This window comes from Pipra filicauda, unplaced genomic scaffold (assembly GCF_003945595.2).
Source record: "Pipra filicauda isolate LSUMZ 115617 unplaced genomic scaffold, ASM394559v2 scaffold177_size2800117_pilon, whole genome shotgun sequence".
NCBI classification, from domain to species: Eukaryota; Metazoa; Chordata; class Aves; order Passeriformes; family Pipridae; genus Pipra; species Pipra filicauda.
Window position 1 is genome coordinate 1,291,373 of NW_024104284.1, and position 22,845 is coordinate 1,314,217.

General features: G+C 38.7%; 1 protein-coding gene across 1 annotated transcript in view; it reads right to left on the minus strand.

Annotated features, from left to right (window-relative positions):
- The window catches only part of EYA1 (EYA transcriptional coactivator and phosphatase 1), an 85,381-nt gene that overhangs the window by 18,706 nt on the left and 43,830 nt on the right, over window positions 1-22,845 (minus strand). Inside the window, exon 11 of the mRNA XM_039379839.1 lies at window positions 20,096-20,185. Within this exon, the coding sequence (XP_039235773.1) occupies window positions 20,096-20,185 (90 nt within the window). The remainder of the gene's footprint in view (window positions 1-20,095; window positions 20,186-22,845) is intronic.

The window sequence follows — 22,845 nt, forward strand, 5'->3', positions numbered from 1 at the left end:
TCAGACAAGATAAAAGGTAAAACTAGTCTATTTCTGTAACGTATCACCTTACTAAGAGAAGTGTTTTAGAGTGCCTCTCTAAGAGTCAGTTCTTATTACAACTTTGAAGAAGTAATTTGTTTTTCCATTTTTGTACATTTTGCAGGGAAAGAGGAAGAGAGGGGTGTCAGAGAAATAATTTTACCAATAGATAGAAATGACTAAATAAAACTCAAGTTTATCCATTTAAAGAGTCTATGTCACTCCTGGAAAGAACAATGTTAAGTTCTAAGTGTCAAATCCACTATATTTTAAAAGTTCAGCACTTCACATTGTAAATACTTTCTTTATGATATGATTCCTGTTATCTGCAAATATATACTTTTGTAAAGAGAAAAAAATCCTATGATTAATGAAAGCCAGTGAAAATAAAGTACGAAGGAGTTTTAAGAAGTAAAAAAAAGCAAACCATGAACTTCATCAGAGTGTAATGAACTATTCCCAAACATATTAACTTAAAAGTATACTTTTAGGACATACACACTTTGTTGACACTATATACTAAAGATTTTAAAAATATATTTCAATTTTAAAAAATTTAAAAATTAAACTTATGAAAAGAATGTTTTTTCCATAAAAGCCTTAAAATAATGTCTAATTTCTCAGGTAATGAGAGGTTCATGTGGAAATTTTCACAAGAAGACGTAATCTCTCTCTTTCAGTCCCACATGATCAATTAACTTAAACTTGAAGGGCCTTGGTGCTGTAGGTGGTCTCCCAAATGCACGTGTTTAAAAGGAAACTACAATGCTTTGGGTGAGCAAGTCTCCCATCTTTGTAATTGTCTGCTAATGGGACAAGGACCAGGTTTAAAATTCTCTCTGCTAACCTTGTCAGTATAGACAGCAAAAACATTTGCTCCTATGGGCAGCCTGAAGACCTTTACACAATACTTTGAATTTACTCTTCCCTTTTCTTTCCCACCCTTAATGTTGTGTGGCAGAGGTTGACCCCTATGCTGCTGCTCAGTAGTAGAAGTAGGGAGTGAGCTAAGGCACTGCTTCTTTGGCCCAGCTGTAGCAGAGGACAGCTATGCCTTGTTGGAGCTCTGGGACTGCCAGCTAGAGAGTCAAGAGTTTTTGTGCCACCTCACAGTCTGTCATGGCTTAACCCCAGCAGGCAACTCAGGGAGAAGCAACAGGAAGGTAAATAAAGTGATAAAGTGATGCTGCAAGCTTGGTAGGCTCCTATGTATTTCAGCTCAGCTGTACATGTGCAAAGAACACTCCATCTGATCTTCTTGAGAAAGGAAATCATATAGGCTCTATTTTCAGTGGCACTAGGATGAAGGTACTTATCGTTGGCCATGTGAAAGAAGTTAAGTGGTTAGTAAATTGCATAAGCCTATAGGAATGATCTTCTCAAGTGAGCAGAGGAGGTATTTGTTATTCTTCATAGCTCTAACACTCGTTAACTACAGCAGCACATTCCACAACAGTCAGGTATCATGAATTTTGGATGGGTTGAAGTTTTTAGCTGCGTTTTACACACACCAGCAAAGCCACAGTTCTGCCTGTGAATGAAGGCTTTGTTTTGCATTTCTGTTTGTCTACCTACAGATACATGTGTGATGTAATTTAGTTCCACATGCATGAAGTGGAATTTCATGAACCTTCTGCAAGTAACCCATGGTTGTAGTATCACATAAATGAGAAACTATTTTCCAGTCATTCCCTCACATACATACTAGGGAAAATTCTGTAACATGATTTGCATTTCTTTTCCTCTTTATCCTTCCTTCCTTCACTGAAACTGAGCTGTTCCTGGATTGCTACTGTGGAAAATTAAATGCAAATAGATGGGCTTGGTGTCTCAGTCTGAATGTGCAAAGGGAAGTACTGTGATGCCTGCTGGGAGTCCACAATCGTTGATGGGTTCATTAGAAAGTGAACTACTCTTCATAGAACTTATAGTACATTAAAAATTAGGTTTATATCTCTAAAAATAAATTTAATGCTGTTAAAAAAAAGCTCTACTGAAGCTTTTGGAATAATCAAATAATCACATTTGACTTTCCCAGAACTCTCTGTTGCTGAAGGAGAACTACCAGAAGTTGAATCATAGGCTTCTCATAAAGCATCCCTAGCCACTATCTTTTCAGGAGGTTCCCATTACAAACATCACAAATATTGGGAGGAGGTGAACTCTTCTTTCAACCAAATGAGAAAAGTAATTTTTGAATAGATATTTCTCTGTAGAGGACTGATGATTCCACTTTGGGTGACCAAAGAATTGTTCAGTTGCCATTCCTATGGTATTCGGGGGCGGAAGGGAAATAATTCAGTCAGCTCTGTCTGAAGCTTTCCTCTCCCTGAAACCACCCCTTGTTTATCACCAGGAATAAGGCTTATTCAACAACCTTTCCTGTAATTGCTTATTTTCTTGAGTGCCAGAAATCTATTTTCACTATGTCTTACAGTACTTTCTATGTTTGGTTTGGTTTTTTCTAAGGAAGTAACTACAGGTGTTTCTTATTCAGCATCTAGCTAACCAGTTTGGAAGGCAAGGGCCAAAGATTTGCTAAGGCTCTCCAGGATCCATCCTCTAATCGCAGCCAAATCAGACCAACTCGCCAAAATCGCACACTTGCCTCAAGGAAAACAGATATTTCTCACAGCAGTAGAAGCAGACCTAGTGGTCTGTACATGAACTTCTGTTCATTGTTAAATGAAGGTCATCTGGCAAAACCCACCATTTTGTGAAAAACTGGACTGTTAGATTCTCTTTGTATTACCAGCAATAAATATTGACATGACCACCATGAACAATCACCAAGAGCTGATTCTACTTTCAGCTGCATCTTTAACTATCACATCACAGTCATTTCAAACAAAAAGTTTTCCTTTCACAGATTCTTTTAAAATATTTCTACTGAAGAAATATTTCTTGGAATATTACAGAATGCACGTGCTGGTTTTCTGAGAGAATGTGAAATGTAATTTTCTAAGAAGTTTATTTTCTTTGGCATCATCATGGTCAATATTTACTTTTAGGTCAGTAAACCTATCCCTTTATCTCAAGGGATCTTTATCTTTATCACCTATCAAAAACACTGTTGCTCCATAATGGATTGTTTTTTCTTTTTTTTTCCTGACATTAACACATCCAGGTTGATGTTCTTTCTCGCTGGCACATCATCGATGATCCCAGCACAACAAAGGAAATTCATACCATAATGAAAATACTCGAGGTTTTGCAATGCTCTGAGACAGGTTCACAAATGAAATGTTTTAAACAGAACTGCGGTAATTGTCCATGAGGAAAACAAAGAGCAGGAAGCACTCAAAGCTGCCATATTTACTTCTTAAACAGCTGCTACCTATTTCTTAAAAATAACCCAACCAAACAACCCATATAGTAACAAACTCCTCCATATTCCAGCAATTTAACTTATGAATAACCAAGCAACTAAAACGCATGAAATTGCTCTATGGTTGGAAGAGAATTATTAAATTCTATGTAACTTTAATCCTAATTTTGAATGGAAAATAATATCAGCCCCAGTGGTGGTGCTGCAGACTTAATTAATGGTTTAATCTTTTTTAGCGTTCTGAAAGCTTATCACAAGCCGAATGTAAATGCAGTAGCTGTTAACACTAAGTTCATTAATATTTTAATGCATTTTCCACCACACTTTTCTTCTAATAATATTATTTCAAAAAATACACAGATGTAAAAAATAGACAAGTGATACCAAGTAATAATATATAATTTATAAACATAATAAATATAACAAATAATTATAAATGAATATTATATTCTAATCAAGTGATTTTTTTTCTCCTTTCTCCTGAACTAATTTAATACCTACCTACCAATATTTTATGTTCTCTCATGGACTGTGGTGTAACTTTGCAGTAAGTTTACTGATTTCTGAAGCATTATTTTACACCCCCACAACTGAAAGCCTAGAAGTCTCACTCGCTTTATAGGCAAAAAAAAATAAGCTATTAAACAATACAATCACAGGTAACTTGTTTTGGAACAGCAACACTTAGAGGAGCAAGACTCTGATTTACTGTTGTTCTGATTTCTTCTTTTTCAATGAGTTAACCCATCGTTTTGTAAACATAATTTGTCACCAACACCAGCCAGAGTTCTCTGCAACTACTTTTTGCCTTTCTTTCAGATCTGTTATCCCTGCTGAGAGAATCTACTAAAGAAGAATTTTTCATACTGACACCAACTGTAGTCTTGCTGTGAATAACCACATTCCCATAAAAATCATTCCATTTATTGCAAAGTTGTTGGCAGACCATAGGAATAATAGTCAACTCAGGAAACCTTTTATCCTGAAATCACATAGCTTAACCCTTTGAATGACCACATGTAGTTCATACATAAAAGTTCATACATACCACACTGCTGTTTAATTTCTTAGTAAAAGCTTTTTTGTTGTTGGTAAGTTTTTAAAATTATTTTTTCACAGTACTTCCTTTAAGTAAAATTTAAATAATAATTAAAAAAGACTGGATTGGGAGTATTCAGTGGTTTTGCTTAATATACAATGTTGTATTAAAAATTACAGACTCTTTTCAAATACATAAAATATTACATTACATAGATATGAGTGGTTTTGATTATAAACTAAAAATTTACAGTCATACAAAACTTCACTGTTTTTTCTACCCTCCTATGGTAAAGAAAGATTTATGAATTTACAGTATAATAGAACAATTAAAAAAAATGTGGTTTTTGTGGCAGACACTTCTGTTAGTCATTATATTTGCTGCATTAAACACCAAACTAGTGGAGATTAGATTCAGAAAAGAGGCATTAGTTCTGTTAGTCAGACCTCTTGACAGTTTGGGAGTCAGAGGTTCCTTATATTTCAATTTCTGTCCAAATTTATTAAAGTGATGGAACAAAAAAAGTCAGTGTATGTTTTCACTGTCTATTTTTTTTTCTGTTCATAAACCCTTGTTTTTAGGTAATCATGACTTGATTTATGCTAAATTCATTTGACTAAGGCCATAACAGGAGTTTTGGACTTGTAAATACACACTTAAGAAAAGTGTGTATTTTTGTTCCAATAAATGAATTTGACTTGTATTTTTAAACTTTTCAGTCAAAGCTTTCAGAAAAAATCCTACAAACACCTGAGTTATAACTGCTGCTACAATTGTCTCTTGCCTTTGCCTACCGATGCTAGGGAAGGCGTTTTTCCCCTGTATATCCACATTTTAAATTTGCAATGCGGGTTATACAAACATGCGGAAGAAAAAGCTGAGATCTTTCAGCTGATTGATTTTCTACAGTTCAGAAAGCATCGTTTGCTTAGATAAAGCTGATCTTTCTTGTCATAGTATTTCAGCTGAGCTCAGTACTCATGTCAGCAGTCTGTGCTCTGCTGTCAGTGAACAGATAAGAACTATCATCTCCTGACTGCATCATAGTACAGGTAACCTGCAGATAGTGTCTGGACTGCCTTGTTCTGACTGGACAAGGATCTTGGAAAAACCAAAAAAATAAAACCAATACTTCATTCCTTCAGTATCTCATTGTTTCTTTTGTTAAACTTTTTGTTTACATTTTTTGAAGTCCTCATAAAGCCTCATGCTTCAATAACAAAGTTTAGAATAGTTTTAGTGCACTACAGAATCACCCAGCTTCTTGGCCATATCTAAAGAAAAATTTTACAAGTGCTATTAACAGTAGTCAAATTTTACTTTAAACACAGAAAAATAAAAGTGATATTACAATGAGTAAAGAGAATAATCCTCTCCCTCTTTCTTTACAGTTTCATTAGACCATTGAACTGGATGAAATTCAGATAGAGGCCTTATTGTAACCACACTGAAACAGTAGAAATCTCCTGAGACTGTGAAACTCAAACATTTTGGAAACCAACTTCAAGCACCCCTTACGTGCTTTTAAAAGAAAATGAATGACAGACACTTCTTAATTTTTCTCCCTGTAGCAACATTTTAATATAATTTCTGCCATCCTCCCTGCCCCCCAAAAGCCAGCATAAACAGATCTGTTTAAAATTCATGTGTATGCATGTTTTCTTAACATTTAAACTTCAATCACAGCACTCACACATAACCACACCAGCATAAACTGCATGATGGCTTTCAAGATATCAGACATCTTGTAAATAACATTGTAAATTCATGCCAAAATTAAGTCTAGGACAAAGAGGCTGATAGAAACTACCTACCACGCATATTGCTAAGATGTTTATGCAAATCTTTGCACTGATGTGAGGATTATCTAATGTGCTCTCATCCTGCAAAATGTCACGTGAGGATGAAACTTAGTTTCACCTAGCTTTCTTAAAATACTTTAAGTACATAATTTTCAGAGACTAATCCACTCAAAACACCAACCTGAATAATACGAATCTGAGATTTGTGGTTTAAGATGGTACCTACATCAATCAGGAGAGAACTTCTTTAAAGGTGACTATTACGCTCTCTTCAGTTTATCTTCTGGGTTTTGCATTAGAAGACTCCAGTGAGAAAAAAATAGTTTGCCTCAAAGTAGTGGAATCAGCACAAAATAACTGCATTATGTGAATAGAAAGGTTGGGCTGGGAAAGGTATTTGAGTGTAAATTAATGTTGATCTTAGCTGGAATAACTTGCACTCTTCAGCACTTGCAGTTGCACCAGGGACTTGACTGGTTGTATATGAGATTTTACACATCTGTCAACTTCATCAGAGACCAAAACACAAAATCTACTGCTCGGGAATGTTATTTGAATTTGTGAAACTTTTTAGATTATAAACTAATAATGGGATACTTAGGAAACTTATGAATGTATTATGAACGAGTCATAACTAGAGACTTGACATCTGTAGTAGTAGATAGGCTTTTGTTCAGTGTATCAAATTCATGCTATTTAAATAAAATGTAAAAAAAAATTGTTCACATCAGTTCCATGAAATATTAAAAGCCAAAGAGAAGCCTCTCTATGCAAGAATAAAATGAAAGCAATACATTTATTAATAGCTACATTAACTGCTTTTACCATTAGTATCAACTATTTATTTATTTGACATTACTCTTCTATTATTTCAGACTTACAGGATAATTAAACTAATAAAATGAACGCATTCAAATCTGAAATTATAATTCTGGCACTAAGAGGCCTTCGGGATGAATCACATTATTACCCAGGTTTTTATCTAACCGGCTGAACCATCAAGCAGTGTATCACATCTTTGCTTAGGGAATGATCTGCTTTGGTAGAAAAGCTCTGTGGCAGACATCAAGAACTTCGCAACCTCTCAAAAATAAAGATTCATTAAGGGTAGGTGTTTACATGTGTCAGCAATATAAAGTAAGCCAGTGAATTGAAATCTGCTAATAGATTGATAGTATAAGCATGAAAATAGACTACAAAGTTCTCAGGTAGTTAAATTTCTTATAGTCAGTTTTCCATCTCCTAATTTCCATCAAGCCATAGTCAAGTTTTTTGTTTCATTACTGTATATAAGAGAATTTTCAAAGTGCTGTCTCATGTTCTTCATTACACAGCAATCTTCTTGTTACTATTCAGAGCCTTCCTCTGCAGCACAACACTAAGGTTTCTGTTGCAATTAAAGCTGCCATACCTGGATCTGTGACTCCAGTAACAGACCCTGCCTATATACAGCTTTGATGCAACTATTACAGTGGCTTCCAGGTACCTTACTGCTGTCCTTCAATACACTGTCTCCTGAACTAGCTGATCTGATATTTCAGACTCTGCAGAACCTAGCTGTAAGTGCGCAGGTACAATTTGTACCGTGAAAAGCATGCCAAAATTTGGTATTTTATTTCCTGCGAAAGGGTGAAGAACTTTAATTCTGTCACTGGAAGGAACACCTTTGAATGTGTAATTTGGGAGAACATGTAAACGAAACATGTTTTGTTATTTTGATAAAAATTTCTTTTAGGGTACCATCTTGGAGATGAGTCCAATACCAATAAAAGTTAGCTTTCTGCCTACCACAAACCTTTTATGACTACTATGTATTCCACTGACAAATGGGATGCCATCAGAGGGACCCTGACAGGTTTGAGGAGTGGGCTAGTGTAAACTTCATGAAATTCAATAAAGTGCAAGGTCCTGCAGCTGGGTGGGGACAAACACCCATAGCAGTACAAGCTGGGTGGGGAACTGACAGAGAACAGCCCTGTTGAGAAGGACCTGGGGATACTGGTGGATAAAAAACCCTGGATATAAGCCAGCATTGTGCATTTGCAGCCCAGAAAGCCAACAGCACACAGGGCTACATCAGAAAAGGCATGGCCAGGAGGTTGAGGGAGGTGATTTTCCCCTTTCCCCTTCTATTCTGCTCTGATGAGACCCTACCTGGAGTACTGCTTCCAGCTCTGGGGTCCTCAGCACAGGAAAGACATGGACCTGTTAGAGCGCATCTGGAGGGCCGAAGATGACCAGAGGGCGGGAGCACCGCTCCTGTGAAAACAGGCTGAGAAAGCTAGGGTTTAGCATGGAGCAGAGAAGGCTCTGGGGTGACCTAACTGTGATTTTTCAATATATAAAGTGGACTTAGAAGAAAGAGAGGGACAGACTTTTTACCAAGGCCTGTATTGATAGGACAAGGAGTAAGAGGTAATGGTTTTAAACTGAAAGACTTAACCTAGATTTAGGTTAAGTACATGGAAGAAATTCTTTATTGTGGGGTTGATGAGGTACTTGAACAGGTTGCCCAGAGAAGCTGTGGATGTGCCATCTCTGGAAGTGTTCAAGGGTAGGTTGGATGGGGTGTTAAGCAACCTGATCTACTGAAAGATGCCCCTGCCCACGGCAGGGGGGATTGGACTAGATGACTGTTAGAGGTTCCTTCCAACCCAAACCATTCTATGGGCAATTTGCATGTCCATGTATTTCTTCACAAAGCAGCATGCCTGTCTACTCTTTAACTCATTTGTACTAAAACAAAATCTAGGCATCCCAAACAGAAGCCCCAATACCAGTTGAACACATGGAGTTCATACTAGTGCTAGCTCACAAGTACAGACATCTGAAACACTGCCATGATTAGTGATGACTGATGCCCTTCTGCTCTAAATGTTGGGGTGTTTCTTAACCAGGTTTTAAAAATCAGAGTTTACTTGAAATGTATGAACAACTCAAACTGGAACAATTACAACTTACAAAAAATCATCCAAAATAAAAACACAATAGAAAAGGAATGAACAAATACAATAGAAAAGTGGAAAGTTTTCTTGGATGACTATTTGCAATATTTTGCAATTTTCTTTTTAAAGTTGTTTGAATACACAAGTTTTCTAATTGTGTCAGAAAAGAGAAAATTTATGCCAGGATGTTCTTGAGGACTAATACATTAAAGAGACCAAGCTGAAGCAGTGTTAGAAAGCCAACTAGAAGTGTACACAATATCTGCAAATACTATTCTTATCATCACCACTGTGAGGAGACTAAGGCACAGTGATCAGGAATTAGAAAGTATTGGGAACCACGAACATTGACCTCGTGTCATGTCATCTACACAAATATGTATGTAAAATACGAACACCAGAAAAGTGATTAGTATATAACGTCAGCAAAGGTTTATCCTGTGAATGTTGAGAGTTTGGAGCACAGTTTCAGATACAAAATGATCTTGATCTGATTTTTTCCATGCAGAGAAGTTGAAAAAGCTTTTCTCTCTGGTAACAGCATTTTCACAATCCTCCTTCTCCACTTCCTTGGTCTGCCTGCAGCTTCCCTAACTCCCATCACTGACTGTGGACCTCCATACAACTTAGTTAAATTTAAATCTAGGCAACATCACACTTGTCATGCCTGTCCGAAGCTGGCTCCACATTTCCACAAACTGTGGGAGAATAAATGATGGACCTCTATACTGGTAATAGTGGCCAACCTGCTCTCCCAGCTTGCTTTGGAGCTTGCTCAAAGCCTGCACTTAAGGGCTGGCTTGCATCCAAGCACTTCATTTGTTAGATTAGTTGACTCTAGGACCAGATGTGCTAAAATGCTTTCAGAAAGAGGAGCATTTTACCCTACAGTGGTCATGGTTCTTTGAGATGTGCAATAACCTGCACACGGTAAGTCTGCTAAATGTAGTAATGAATTCAATAATGTGTATTATCATAAAGCCCATGATCCCAAATCATGCTTTAGAATGCTACTGTGCTAAAAGTTACCAGCCTGAGTCTGTGGCATATTAAAGTACCAAAGTCTGAGGGGAAATAGCTTCCCTTTCTCCTTTAGATTAAAGAAACAGAACATATGGCTGTATTGCTTCAAAGGCATTCCTACGGGGCACTGTGTGGTACACTGGGGACATAGCTGTGTGCATGGTCACTGAAGAACCTGGGAGGAAAGTCACTTAGTCTCCTGCAGTGTTACTGATACCTACAAAGGAGAAAATTTTCAGGCTGATGAAAAGAGAATATATGTCCCTGTCATGCAAAAAGTTCTCCTTGAGGGCCAGAAGTGATTTATATGGTACATTTGCTTCCAGCAGCAGGGAGGCAGCCTGGTTTCACCTGTAAGAATTGAAGGCAAAGGCCAAAGAGGGACTAATGTTCAAAAAGTTCTGCTGCATGACTGTGCTTTACAGATGGTATGCTGGGTTTTAGTTGATCCCTTTCTTAGCCCTGGGCTCTCACTACGATCTCCCATCTTGGAAATCCCTGTAGTGCCTGGTGTTAGTACAGCGTGTATCACCATCTGCTTTAGTGACATGAGAGTCTGCATTGCAATGTGGGCCCTAGCAGTCCTTTATGTTTCTTTAGGGAACAGAAGGGCTCAGTATACTGCTGTGTGTCAGACATCTCAGTCACATTTCAAGTAAAAAAGCTGCACTTCACGCAGTCCTCAGCTTGAAAAGGAATAGGAGGGAGAAGTCGTGCTGATAAATACTGGTAGTCCAATGACTGGGAGCCACATACGAGGAGAACAGGCGCTTCCACAGAGTAAACTATGCAGGAAACAATCCACAAAAAGCAGTTTTCATAAACAACACCTGGCAGTTAATTTCTTCCTATCAACTTCTAGACCTGGGTAAATCCAAGCTAGCAGTTAGAGACTTATAGGAATCCTGGAAGGATTTACTGCCATGTGAGTGGAAGGAGGAGGTTCACAGGGCAAATACAACGTGAGAGTGCAAGGACATAAATGCTGTCTATTCTCAGCTTTAAACTGTGAAAAGATGCATCTGTGTAAGACAGCGTCTTGATGCTTCATGGGAGCTGGAAATGTTCCCATATGCTAAAGTGTAGGATTTGTAAAATGTTTCTGTATTAAACTAACTTTATTTAATCAAGTGAAGAGGCAGGACAGTTAGAGCAATACAGAAGGTGCTCTTGTGATGCTCCTCATTATGGGAGGACTGGTGAATCTTGCTGGTGGCAGGTGGGCAGGACAGAGGAGCCTGGTAGCCAGGCTGGGATGTGAGCACCTCGGCCACTGTCTGCCCCGGGCTGATGCTCCCAACAACTGTGCTTAATGACAGAGCTGCATCTTATGGAAATCATATGCAACTGTAATGCAGGCAGCTTTCTAGAGGGGTCCATGCACAGTAATATGTTAATGCAGAGGCTTAGAGGTTCATTAATGTGAAGTAACACCATACTTGAAAGCACAATGCAGCCATGCAGCTCCTTCTGACACACAGAAGAGGTTGTGTTCTGAATTGCCATCAAGAACACGTTAATATACAAACAGGTGGATTTTAAGTAAGAATCTGAGGAGAAATTAGCCAATTCCTAATTACTAGAACATAATTAATTTTTTTTGCAAAGAACCAGATAGTGCTTTACAGTAATACCTGATAGCATTCCCTATCTTTTATCATTAAGAGAAATACATCAACTAATGTAGCTGAAAAACTTTTACCATATTGCTATTCATTATAGGTGACTCCCATGAACATATCATCACTTTCCATATGGAGACTTCACAACCAGAAGTGGTTTGTGAAGCCATGAGTGTGCATTATATATCCTTCACAAATGGCAGAAAAATTATTGCTAACCGTCATGACTGTGCCCCATGCATTACTGCATTTCTCAGAGGTGACAAAATTAATTTTTTTCTAATATCATAATATATAATCTTATTTTTTACCTTCCCATAAAAGCCCACACCAAAAAACAGAAATAAAAATCCTAAAAGAAAAAAATCATGAATAGAACTAAAAATTAATTTGCTTTTAATTACTTCAATAGAATTCAACACAAAAAAAAAGTATTCTATTCGTAAGAAAAAGTGTTATGTAAGATTAAAAAAAAGAAAGGTCTAATAATGGTCATTTTCAGCTTTGGTATATATCTCAAAATAACATCTCAGCCTTGGCCATATTGATCACCATAACTGCTCTACTCTGGCCTCCAATCGGGAGGCCTGGAGACACACCATCTATAACGCAGCTGTCTCCTTTGAGAACACACGCAGGATAACTCTCGAGGAGAAAAGACAACGCAGAAAGAACCGTGTCTTGCAGAATACACCATCTAAGGAGTCTTTCTGCTGTGCCTTTTGCAATCGGATATGTCTGTCACATACTGGCCTCATAAGCCACCAGTGTGCCTGTAGCAAATGTGGATAGAGCCTTCCCAAATCTTCGTTCGCGAAGCCTAGCCATGGGGGGAATATATCTCAAAGGAACAGATCTAATGAGATGGTGTCATTTTAGAATAAAGTTTGGTTTATTCATTTTTTTGGCATATCAGTTACATATTATAACTAGATATGCTAAAGAAATAATTGGTGGTATTGAATTATTAGGAACATCCTATCTTAAAAAGTTAGTTCAGTGTTTTGCAATCTTTGAAAAGGGTCACTATAAGTATGTAAATATATAGCCTTTAAAGATACAGAAAGAATCACAGAACTATTGAATTACAGAATAGCTAGGGTAGGAAGGGACCTTAAAGATAATCTAGTTCCAACCCCTCTCCTGTGGGCAGGGGTATCTTCCTCTTGACCAGGTTGTTCAGAGCCCCATCCAACCCAGCCTTAAACATTTCCAGGGATGGGGCATCCATAACTTCTCTGGGCAACTTGTTCCAGTGTCTCACCACCCTCATAGTAAAGAATTTCTTCCTCATATCTAATCTACATCTACCCTCTGCCAGTTTGAAGCCATCATTCCTTGTCCTATCATTATATGCCTTGTAAAATATCCCTGTGTATGTCTCCTTTAGGTATTGGATGACCACAGTGAGGTCTTCCTGGAGTCTTCTCCAGGTTGAACAACTCCAAGTCTCTCAGTCTTTCCTCTTATGAGGGGTGCTCCAGTTGTCTGATCACTTTTATGGCCCTCCTCTGGACTCACTCTGCGCCCTTCTTTTAGTGGGGGCCCCAGAGCTGGATGCGGCACTCCAGGTGAGGTCTCATGGGGGGACAATCACCTTCCTTGACCTACTGGTTATGCTTCTTTTGATGCAGGCCAGGACATGGTTGGCTTTCTAGGCTGCAAGTGCACATTGCAGGGTTATGTTGAGCTTCTTGTCAATGAACACCTCCAAGTCCTTCTACCCAGGGCTGCTCTCAATTCAGCTTCACATTCTCCACCAGCCTTCCTTGTTGGTGAGAACAAGGTCCAGCTTAGCACCTCTCCTTGTTGGCTTCTCTATCACTTGGAGAAGGAAGTCATCAGTAATGCCTTACAGAAACCTCCTGTTTGTGTTGTCCCTCCAACAGATATTGGGGTGGCTGAAGTTTCTCATGAGGACAAGGAGGAGTCAATGTGAGGCTGCTCCTATCTGTCTACAGAGTGCCTCATCCACTCAACCTTCCTGGTCGGGTGGTCTATAGCAGATCCCCACTTAATGTCACCTGTCCCTGCTCTACCTTTAATACTGACTCATAAGCTCTTGGTCAGCTCCTTATCCATCCCCAGGCAGCACTCCAGGCACTCCAGCATTGATATCCACTTAGACCTCCTCCTCATCTCTCCTGCCTGTCCTTCCTAAAGAGCCTATATATTTTCATTCTAACACTCCAATCACAAGAGTCATCTCTGTTGGGAGAACAAAGCTTGTGTGAGCAATTTCTCCTGCATTTCTGTAGGCCTTGCCTTGGCATGGTTGGGTGCAGACAGTAAAAACTGCTGCATAGTTAACATGGCTTCAGCCTCTGAAGCTAGAACATAGGAGGATCACTGCCAAGGTCAAGGAGGTGTCCTGAGAGATAAACAAGTTTTCTCATCTCATATGGACACCTGCAATACTCCAGTTAGCACTGGACAACAAAGTATGTTTTTTTTATGTACCCAATGCTGTGAAAGAAGAATCACACGTCGGGGTATAGTAGCAGTATATAACGAGTATCCTCTTTGTAATAAATGGACATTTCATTGATCATATTGGTCTGAGAGCAATCTGTCTCAATCCCCTCGAACCGATACATCTCACTAGTCTTTGTGTTGCCAGTAAGATTGTAGACCTGCAGGCATGCACACATACACCTCTAATTCCTCTTGTTTACTCCCCATGCTGTATGCGTTTGCATAGAAGCATTTAAGATGGGCCCCTGATCAAGCCAACTTACTGGCTGGAGTGGCTGGAATTCCTTTGTGCTGCTCTTCAGGTGCTCTTCTGCTGACCTGTGATCCCTTTCCAGACTCTGGGCACCTACTGCTGTCGCTGGCATCAGACTGGTAGGAGTGGGATGCAACTTTAGTTTCGAGTCCTCTTCCCCATCTTGACAAGCCTATGACTGAAGATGCTCTTCCCCTCCTCTGACAGATGAAGCCCATCAGCCTCCAGTAGTCCTGGTTCCTCAAAGCGAGTCCTATGACCTAAAAGCTGTGGTACATGTCCTGAAACCATTTGTTGACTTGCCAGATTCAAATGGCCCTTTCAAACTCCTTCCCTCTGGCTGGGAGGATTTATGAAAACACTACCTGCACTCCAGAGTCCCTTAGTGCTGCTCCCAGGTTTCTGTAATCCATTTTGATACTCCTCAGACTGCTTCTAGCTGTATCACTGGTGCCCATGTGAAACAACAGCAGCAGATGAAAGTCAGTGGACTGTATAAGGCTTGGAAGTCTCTTGGCAACATCCCTGCAGCCCTGGTAAACAGCACACCTCTCTCTAGAGAGCACATCAGGTTGGCAAATGAGTTGCCTCAGAAGTAAGTTGCCTACTATTGTCACCTCTCGCCTTCTCTTAGTTGCTCTCGTTGTTATATGGGGTGCATATTGGGCTCTTTACTCAGTTCTAACATCTCTCCTGATGTGATGGGTCTTTCCTTTTCAGTCTGCACAGGGGTGAAATGGTTCTGCATGGGCACCTCAGGTGTTGGCAAAGTGCCTTCCTCTTACAGATCTTTGCCCTTGCAAGCTTATACTCTTCTACATTACTGGCCCCTCTCCCTTCTGTGTGGGCCACTGGAGGAGTTTTTGGCCGTTTGGCTGTGGGCTGTGAGTCTTCTGCAGATTGCACTTGGAACTTGCTATCCGACTCCTTCTCAGCCTCCCTGCTGTTATGCAGCCTTTCCACTGCCTCCTGCAGCTCAGCCACCTGCCGCAGGAGTTCCTCCACCTGGCACACCTGTGGCAGGCAGGTCTGCTGCCTGTCCCTGCCCCAGGAGAAAGGTCTAGGCACTTCCTGCAGTTGGAATTCTGCACTGCAGCTTCTCCCGTCGGCAGGTCTGTCTGGGTGGACGCACTGGCCACTGCTGGAGCAGATGGTGCAGATCCACTGTTGGAGCTGAAGCCTTTGCTCTCAGATGAGTGCCCACCATTCTGCCTTGGGGGTCCAGTAGGATGAGTGCCCTTGACCTGTGCAGATGGCCATAGAGTAGTGCCTGGTTGCTGGGTTGTGTAGACTTCAAGGCCAATGGAATGTTCCTCCTTTGAGGAGGTGTCCTCCCTGCACAGCCTTCCAAGCAAACTACCACACTATGACCTGTCTGCCTGCCCTGGTCGCAAAAGTCAACAGGTCACAGGGTTCCTGGTCACAGGGCTCACTAGGGCTGCCTTTGGTGGGAAGTGGGGGTGGCCAGTATAACTCCTGGCTTTGCACATGCCAAGAGAACGAGACACTCTCATGAGAGCTGCCTGCTCTTGGTGGGTCTCTGTGCTCTCCTGGGATTTCCCTGGCTCAGGAAATTCCCCTCGTAAGCCATAATCCCCCACTCTGCTCTAGAACACGCCTGCACCGGAGCTGATCACCTCGGTGAGTGATGAGATAGGCAGATGCCACATTTCAGTCCTATGAACAAGTTGCTAATTTCCCTAAAACACTGGAGCATACATCCTAAAATACCTAATATGTGTAATTGCTTCGCATACACCATTAAAATATTATACCTTATTATCCCTATCGCAACATAATCAGTATGTAAAATCAAACATTATTTTCAGATGAGGTAACTCTGGTTCTCTTGAGAGCACTGCATCAATGTAGTTATTCCCTCCTGCACACAATTAAAATTCAACTATAGAACAAAGAGTATGAGATCTTTAAATGAAAAAATTCAATACTGAAACCCCAAATTTCTTATTTGGAAGCCGAAATGCAGATTTTGGAATCTAAATTTTGAGAACACTGCCCTTTTTTCTACTGTTTGGCCTAGTACACTCCTCTAATTTCATTATGAAATTACTACTAATGCAAGAAAACATTGTTTATGATGGTACTTAGTTCAAATTATAGATAAGTAAACATTAATATTTTTCCTTTCAGTATGTAAAAAAACTTGTAATTCCCCTTTAGTGTGCTGTTTAAGGAATAGTCCTCAAGATCTGAAATTATTTGCTATTACATCACTTTGGAATTAATAGGTCCAAATAAATCTGTACAAAGTGAAGGAAATAAGTAATTTATTTCACTTTTTTCAAAGCAAAATCTAAGAACTAGTACAAGGGTGCAGTAAGTAATTGCAAATCTAAATGTAGCTCACCCATTCAAAAACAGAATTCTGACTTCAGAGCTAGAGATCTTCAGTGAGATCTGATTATTTCACTGAGTTTGAAAATTTCAGTTACATATACCATTCTTATTCTTATTCTTACCACTATTACATAAAGAGCAACATACATGAAATTAGATGATTCATTTACCTGGCTTTATCCCTTAATAAATTCAGATGAGTAAACTTGTTTGCAACTGACAACTGGCATTTATTGACTTTATACAGACTAAAAATTGACTGCTGAAGTTTAGAATTTAATCTAAGAATATTAAATAAATCTCTAGGCTGAGCTTTGAAAAGCCAGTTACGTCATAAACAAATCAAACTGTGCTTCAGAGATCACTGCTGCAACTCTGCCCTTTGCATTCAAAATGCTAAATCAGTCTTCATCAGTTTATAAGAAGAAAAAGTATTTTTACTTGGATAACAAGAGAGCTGTTCTGATTATAGAGTTTTCTGGAATGTGTTGGATGAAAGAAGATTTTTATTTAAAAACATTTACTTGTGGTATCTGGAAAAATGTGCATCATAGGCCAAAGTTATGACTGATGATTGCCTACCCGTAAACCCAGTCTCCCTATATGGCAGGAAGGGTTCCCTCTGAGCCTAAGTGAGCTGGAAAACATCAGTTTTCAGGTTCCCACTTTGAATTAAGCCTAGACCCAAAGACACATCTAAACTGTGGGTTAAATATGCTCCAAATCCAGCTTTGTCTGCCTTCATACTATTGCTGGGCAAGGATACCCAAGCTCTGTGGCTCACTGGCAATGTTGCCAACAAACATCTTGATCCCTAACAGCCCAGATGCTTGTGCACATGAACTGGAAAGCTTAAGCCTGAGCAGGGTCACCGCTAGATCTTTCAGACTCAGTCCTTCATCAGTGAGAACAGATGCTTTAGGCCTGAGGCACATCCAAGTCAAAATGCCCACAGTTTTCATGGAAGCCTGTCAAGCTGTAAGCAGCCTGAACTTCCAAACCACCAAGCAAGGACTTTAAGTTTCTGAGATGGATATGAGGAATCTGCCCTGAGGTCGCAGACCCTGGGAAACAGGCAGGCCCTGCTAGTAAAATGGTGATGCTCACAAGAACGACAAACTGTGGCTCCTTCAAAAACACCATACTTCTGTGACATGTTTCAAAAAATGTGTCATTTATGGCGAACCGAAAGCCTCAGTCTCTGATTAGGTCTAATCCTTACATACTGCTTCCCAAAAAGTACCCAATGCCCTTTCACTGTGTACTTTTCTGAAGGCTTTTCTATGCATTCTGAACATGCTCTTCGTTTCTTGGACAAGGCATGATCTTTCAGCCTGGAGCTCATGTTCCCCAGGAATAAGGACTTAGAGCTTATGTACAAGGACATGAACATGACTGTTTGCTCCTAGGTGCCTCTGTGTATGAAGAAGACAGGGTATGGAAAAAACCTACTACACTTGAGTTTGGAGAAACAAGATAAACTGGCTTGTTATGGTGGAAATGCAAAGAACCAGGTTTATCCAGTGAGCTTCTCTGCTTTCACTAACCATCTAGATCAGTATTTTTTTCGTACACAGCTTCACATTTCTTCAGTGAATGAACTGCTATACTGTATTGTTAAGGTTGCAAGACGTCTATTAGCAGAAGATATTCTACCATCTGTAAAATGTGATTGGTTAACTTCCATTAAAGTCAGTGATGCTGACAACTATGCATGAAGTAGCTACATGTCTGGCTATGCACAGCAAATGAAAACACACAGAACTTCATTGAATATGCTGGTAAGATACGGTAGTACTTTCTCATTCTGCTCTGGATAAAATGAAATAAAACCAGAAATCAGAAACAGATTTGGAAAATAACTAGCATTGTTATAATTTTAGACAAATCTGAAAAATAAGTCCTACACATGCAACTCACTGATGGTGTGTCGTATACCCAAAACAATCGTATCTTTACATTTAGCTACCTTAATGAAAGAAAACACTACTTTAAAATTTAAAGAAACCAGATATTTTATTGTAAGTATAAAAAATAAATACTCTAAGGAATGGAAGAAAAAATAAAGCATGTTAAACGATTTCATTATATACTAAGATGCCAAATCATCTGTGAGTAGTTTCTTTTTAGATGAAAAGAAATCAAAATATAGGACAGATGTTAGACAAACCACATTTGAGGTCTATCACACACTGGCATTTTTCAAATTATTTTGGCTCATCTATTAAATAAGGTGTATTTTGCTTGATTTTGAAAAGGGAAACATCAGGAAATATTTAAAGGCCAATTGCTGCCAATTAACTTTGATCAGCAAAAGTTGAATTTGAATCTTTTAGATTCTTTTGCCTGTCTGGAATAACACACTACTCTAAAATCTAGCAAAACAACAACTTGATGATTAATGTGTGTTGGCAGCCCCACCACAAGCTTGCTTAACAGCTGGATTTTAAATAAACAGCTGTCTTCACTACGATGGGAAAGAAATCTGACTGTTTTCATGTTTTCGCGTTATTCAAATATGATCAGAAATTGCATTTTTCCCTTTTAAGATGAAACATCCAGGCATTACAGTGACAGTCGCTTTCAGCAGTTTGGGTAGTTTTAGAATGATCTCACAAGCTCTGCCAAACCATAGCCTGCGTAGGCTAAAAAATCCCTTGGCATGCCAACACCAGCCCCTTGCCACACACTGCAGGGCAGAGGCATGCGTGGCAGAGAAACCCGGGCAGAGAAACCCATCGTGCCTGCTGCTGGGGAAGGCAGAGGACATCTAGTAACAAGCCAATGAGATAGACAGTGTATGCAACATTAATGATTTCCCTTGGGGCTAAGGTAACACTTGCCCACAGTGGGATGTAAGCAACAAATCTGTACCTAGCCATTAACTGTTTATAGAAGCTGAAGTTTATTATTTAATGGCCATGGCAGACTATTGAATTCTGCATGTTTATAGATGCTTTTGGTGTATACATTTCTGACAGTTGTCTACTGTCATCATAAATACTAAAACCTGTGAGGACAAAATTCTACCATTTAAACCATAGTAACCTTTGAAGGCCAGTGCAGACATTTAGTATAGATATTATTATGTATCCTAATGACAGCTATTTTCTAAGCGTTTCCATATTGAAATTGAGAAACCAAAAATAACTGTAAAACCAATTAACAACACATAAAAAGAGACAAATATTAAATAATCTCTATGTTTTTTAAAAGAATGAACACTTACTTCTAAATCATTAAAGAATAGATGTGTGTCAGCCAAATTGAAAATCATCTCTTCCATTCGGAGTCCAAGGGACACAGAAGTGGGTGGATCCTTAAAGAAGAAATTAAGCATGTACACCATCAATACCATGCCTAACACAGACACGAGAATACAAACTAGAGGAATAGCTATTCAAGAGATACTGCTTTTATTAAATGCAACATCCACTTTGTCAGTTTAACTTTGGTAAGTGTCTAATCTTGTAGTACAACACTTACTAGTAACACTCAAAAATATGACTTTAACTCAACTGACCCTGAGATTTTGCAGTTGGACCTGTGTGGTCACCCTCACGCATTCCTGGCACAGGCTCTTTGCTCTCCATGCAGAAAGGGTAAATCCATTTCACCTAAAACTTCTGCAGATTTTACAACTGTTCACAAGTTTTATGAGTGACCAGGGGCACGGTAATGCTATTGTTACTCAAAATAAGCTCTCACTGGCCACGAGTGACAGGATTCAGTCCTGGGAATACCTAGTGACTTTAAAGCAAAGAACCATTAATGTTTTATTTGTAAATGGCAATTATATTTAAAACCACTCCTTGATTCTCCACAAAACCATACTTTAATTAGGATTTCAGTTTGGCCCACCCATGCAGAGTGAACAAATCTATTGTTTGTTATTAATACATAACACACTTTAACTTCTCTACAGAAATTACCATAACAACTTATTCCGACAGAGCTAATAAACTCAGAAAGCATGTTCAGCATTGTGGTTACTAAATGCATTACAGATGTTTGTCTTGTTTTGATTTTTTTTGTGTTTTATATATTTTCAATATGAAAAATCAAAAAGAAAGCCTAATACATACATTTCATATAGAGTTTCTCATTTATAAAGCCAAGTACATCCAAGTGCACAGAAGCATGAGTTTGAAAGAACATGTTATATGATCTCATAACACCCTCTATTAATAATGTTAGTTTGTTAGGCATTATATTTTAAATAGAATAGCACAAGTTACAACCCATATTTTACTTAAAATAAATTAGTATTCTAAACTTGATGACAACTCAGTTAAAAAACAAGAGATGCAGCCCCTAGTTTCTTTTTCCACCTCTCAATCAAATTAATAGGTGTTTCAACATGATCTCTGAACTTTCAAACATTTTTCTGTAACTACTGGTTAAAAGGCAAAATGTGTCAGTAGTAAAGAGCTGGAAAAGAATGATGATTTGGCAGCCTGTTTGCCTCTGGAAATGCCAAAACCCAAGAACTACTAACCAGAAAAAGAATTTTTGAAATTTAGAAACAAAGATACATAGAGCAGATAAAACATCTATTATTGAACTCACACATATTAAGAGTAAGTTTTCTAACATAAAAAAAATTACCCCTTATAAATGGGAAAGAAAAATTGCATCATGGTATTGTGATGAACTTTGCCCTTAAAAACAAGCCTTCTCTTTAAACTGGCATGGCCAAAAAAAGAATATTTGGCTTCTTAATTCAAATGGTAAGACTTTAAAAGATGAACAAAAGTATTCTGTCCTTCTGTTTTAACATTGCTCTATTTGTAGACCTATGCTTTCCTTTACTTTACTTTTGTAGGCATGCGAGGTGGAAAGCAGGTGGTATTTGCTCTCTAGCTAGGCCTGAGGCCACTTTTTCCTCTGACATTTCTGCTTATCTTTGTGCCCAGTTACCACCCCACCATCCTACACAGTTAATCTAGCTTTTTTTTTTTTTTTTTGTAACCAGACAAGGATTTCTGTTGTGCCTAAGCACAAACAGAAGTCACCCCACAGAAGCCTCTGCTCTAGTTATTAAAAGGAGTTAGATAGGCTAAGGGTCTAAGATGCAAATGAAGATCACTATCTACATCTTGATTATCAGCTGCTAATGCAACAATGTAGAACTAATTCCCTTCTGACCTTCCATCCATGAATGGGAACATCATTTTGAAAAGCAGAATAAATAGGCACACAGACCATGATGTTGTCTATGAACAATTAATTTTTAAAAAGTGGCTGCATATATATATTTTAAGTTTCAGTGTACATCACTGTTTTTTTTTTTAACAAACATTTTTGTCACACCTCTGAGTCTGAAAAAATAGTTTTTGTAAAGCTTTCTAACCATTTCACTCCAAGGTATTTTTACATAGCAGAAAAAAAACAGAAAGGGATTTCTATAAAGTAATACTAAAATAATATGATTTATTAGTTTAATTTAATTGGGAGAAAAACAAATAAGAAAATCATTGGCACCTACTGAAAATGTCAGATTAAATAACAAAAAAGCTAAAAGGAGAAATAAAACAGATAGCTTTTCACAGAAAGCTTAACTCCTTGATTAAACATAATCTTTTTCTATAGGAAGTTCCACTTAGCACAAAAACTGTGTTAAACTGTAGCTCTGGATACACACATATTTAACAGAAGCAAAAGCCTTATCTGCATTAGGGTTTTAAATGTCTGTGTAGTCGCAGACTGGCAACTGCTCTAATAAAAAGCACGAGAGCCTTGCTTTAAGCCATTACAGTAGACCAAACTCTGGCATCAAATGTTCAGCAGGGGCCGTAAACTTTGAAAAAAGTCAGGACTAGAATAAGGTTTTTAAAAAAATAATCCCATACCAAACCTTCTTCTGCAATTTTAAGCCACTAATTGCTAGCTAATTACTGTGAGGTGTCACATAATGAGTAGGAAAGCTAACAATCTCTTCTTGTTGCCTGGGATTTGCTGGTTCAGTCAGAGCACCTT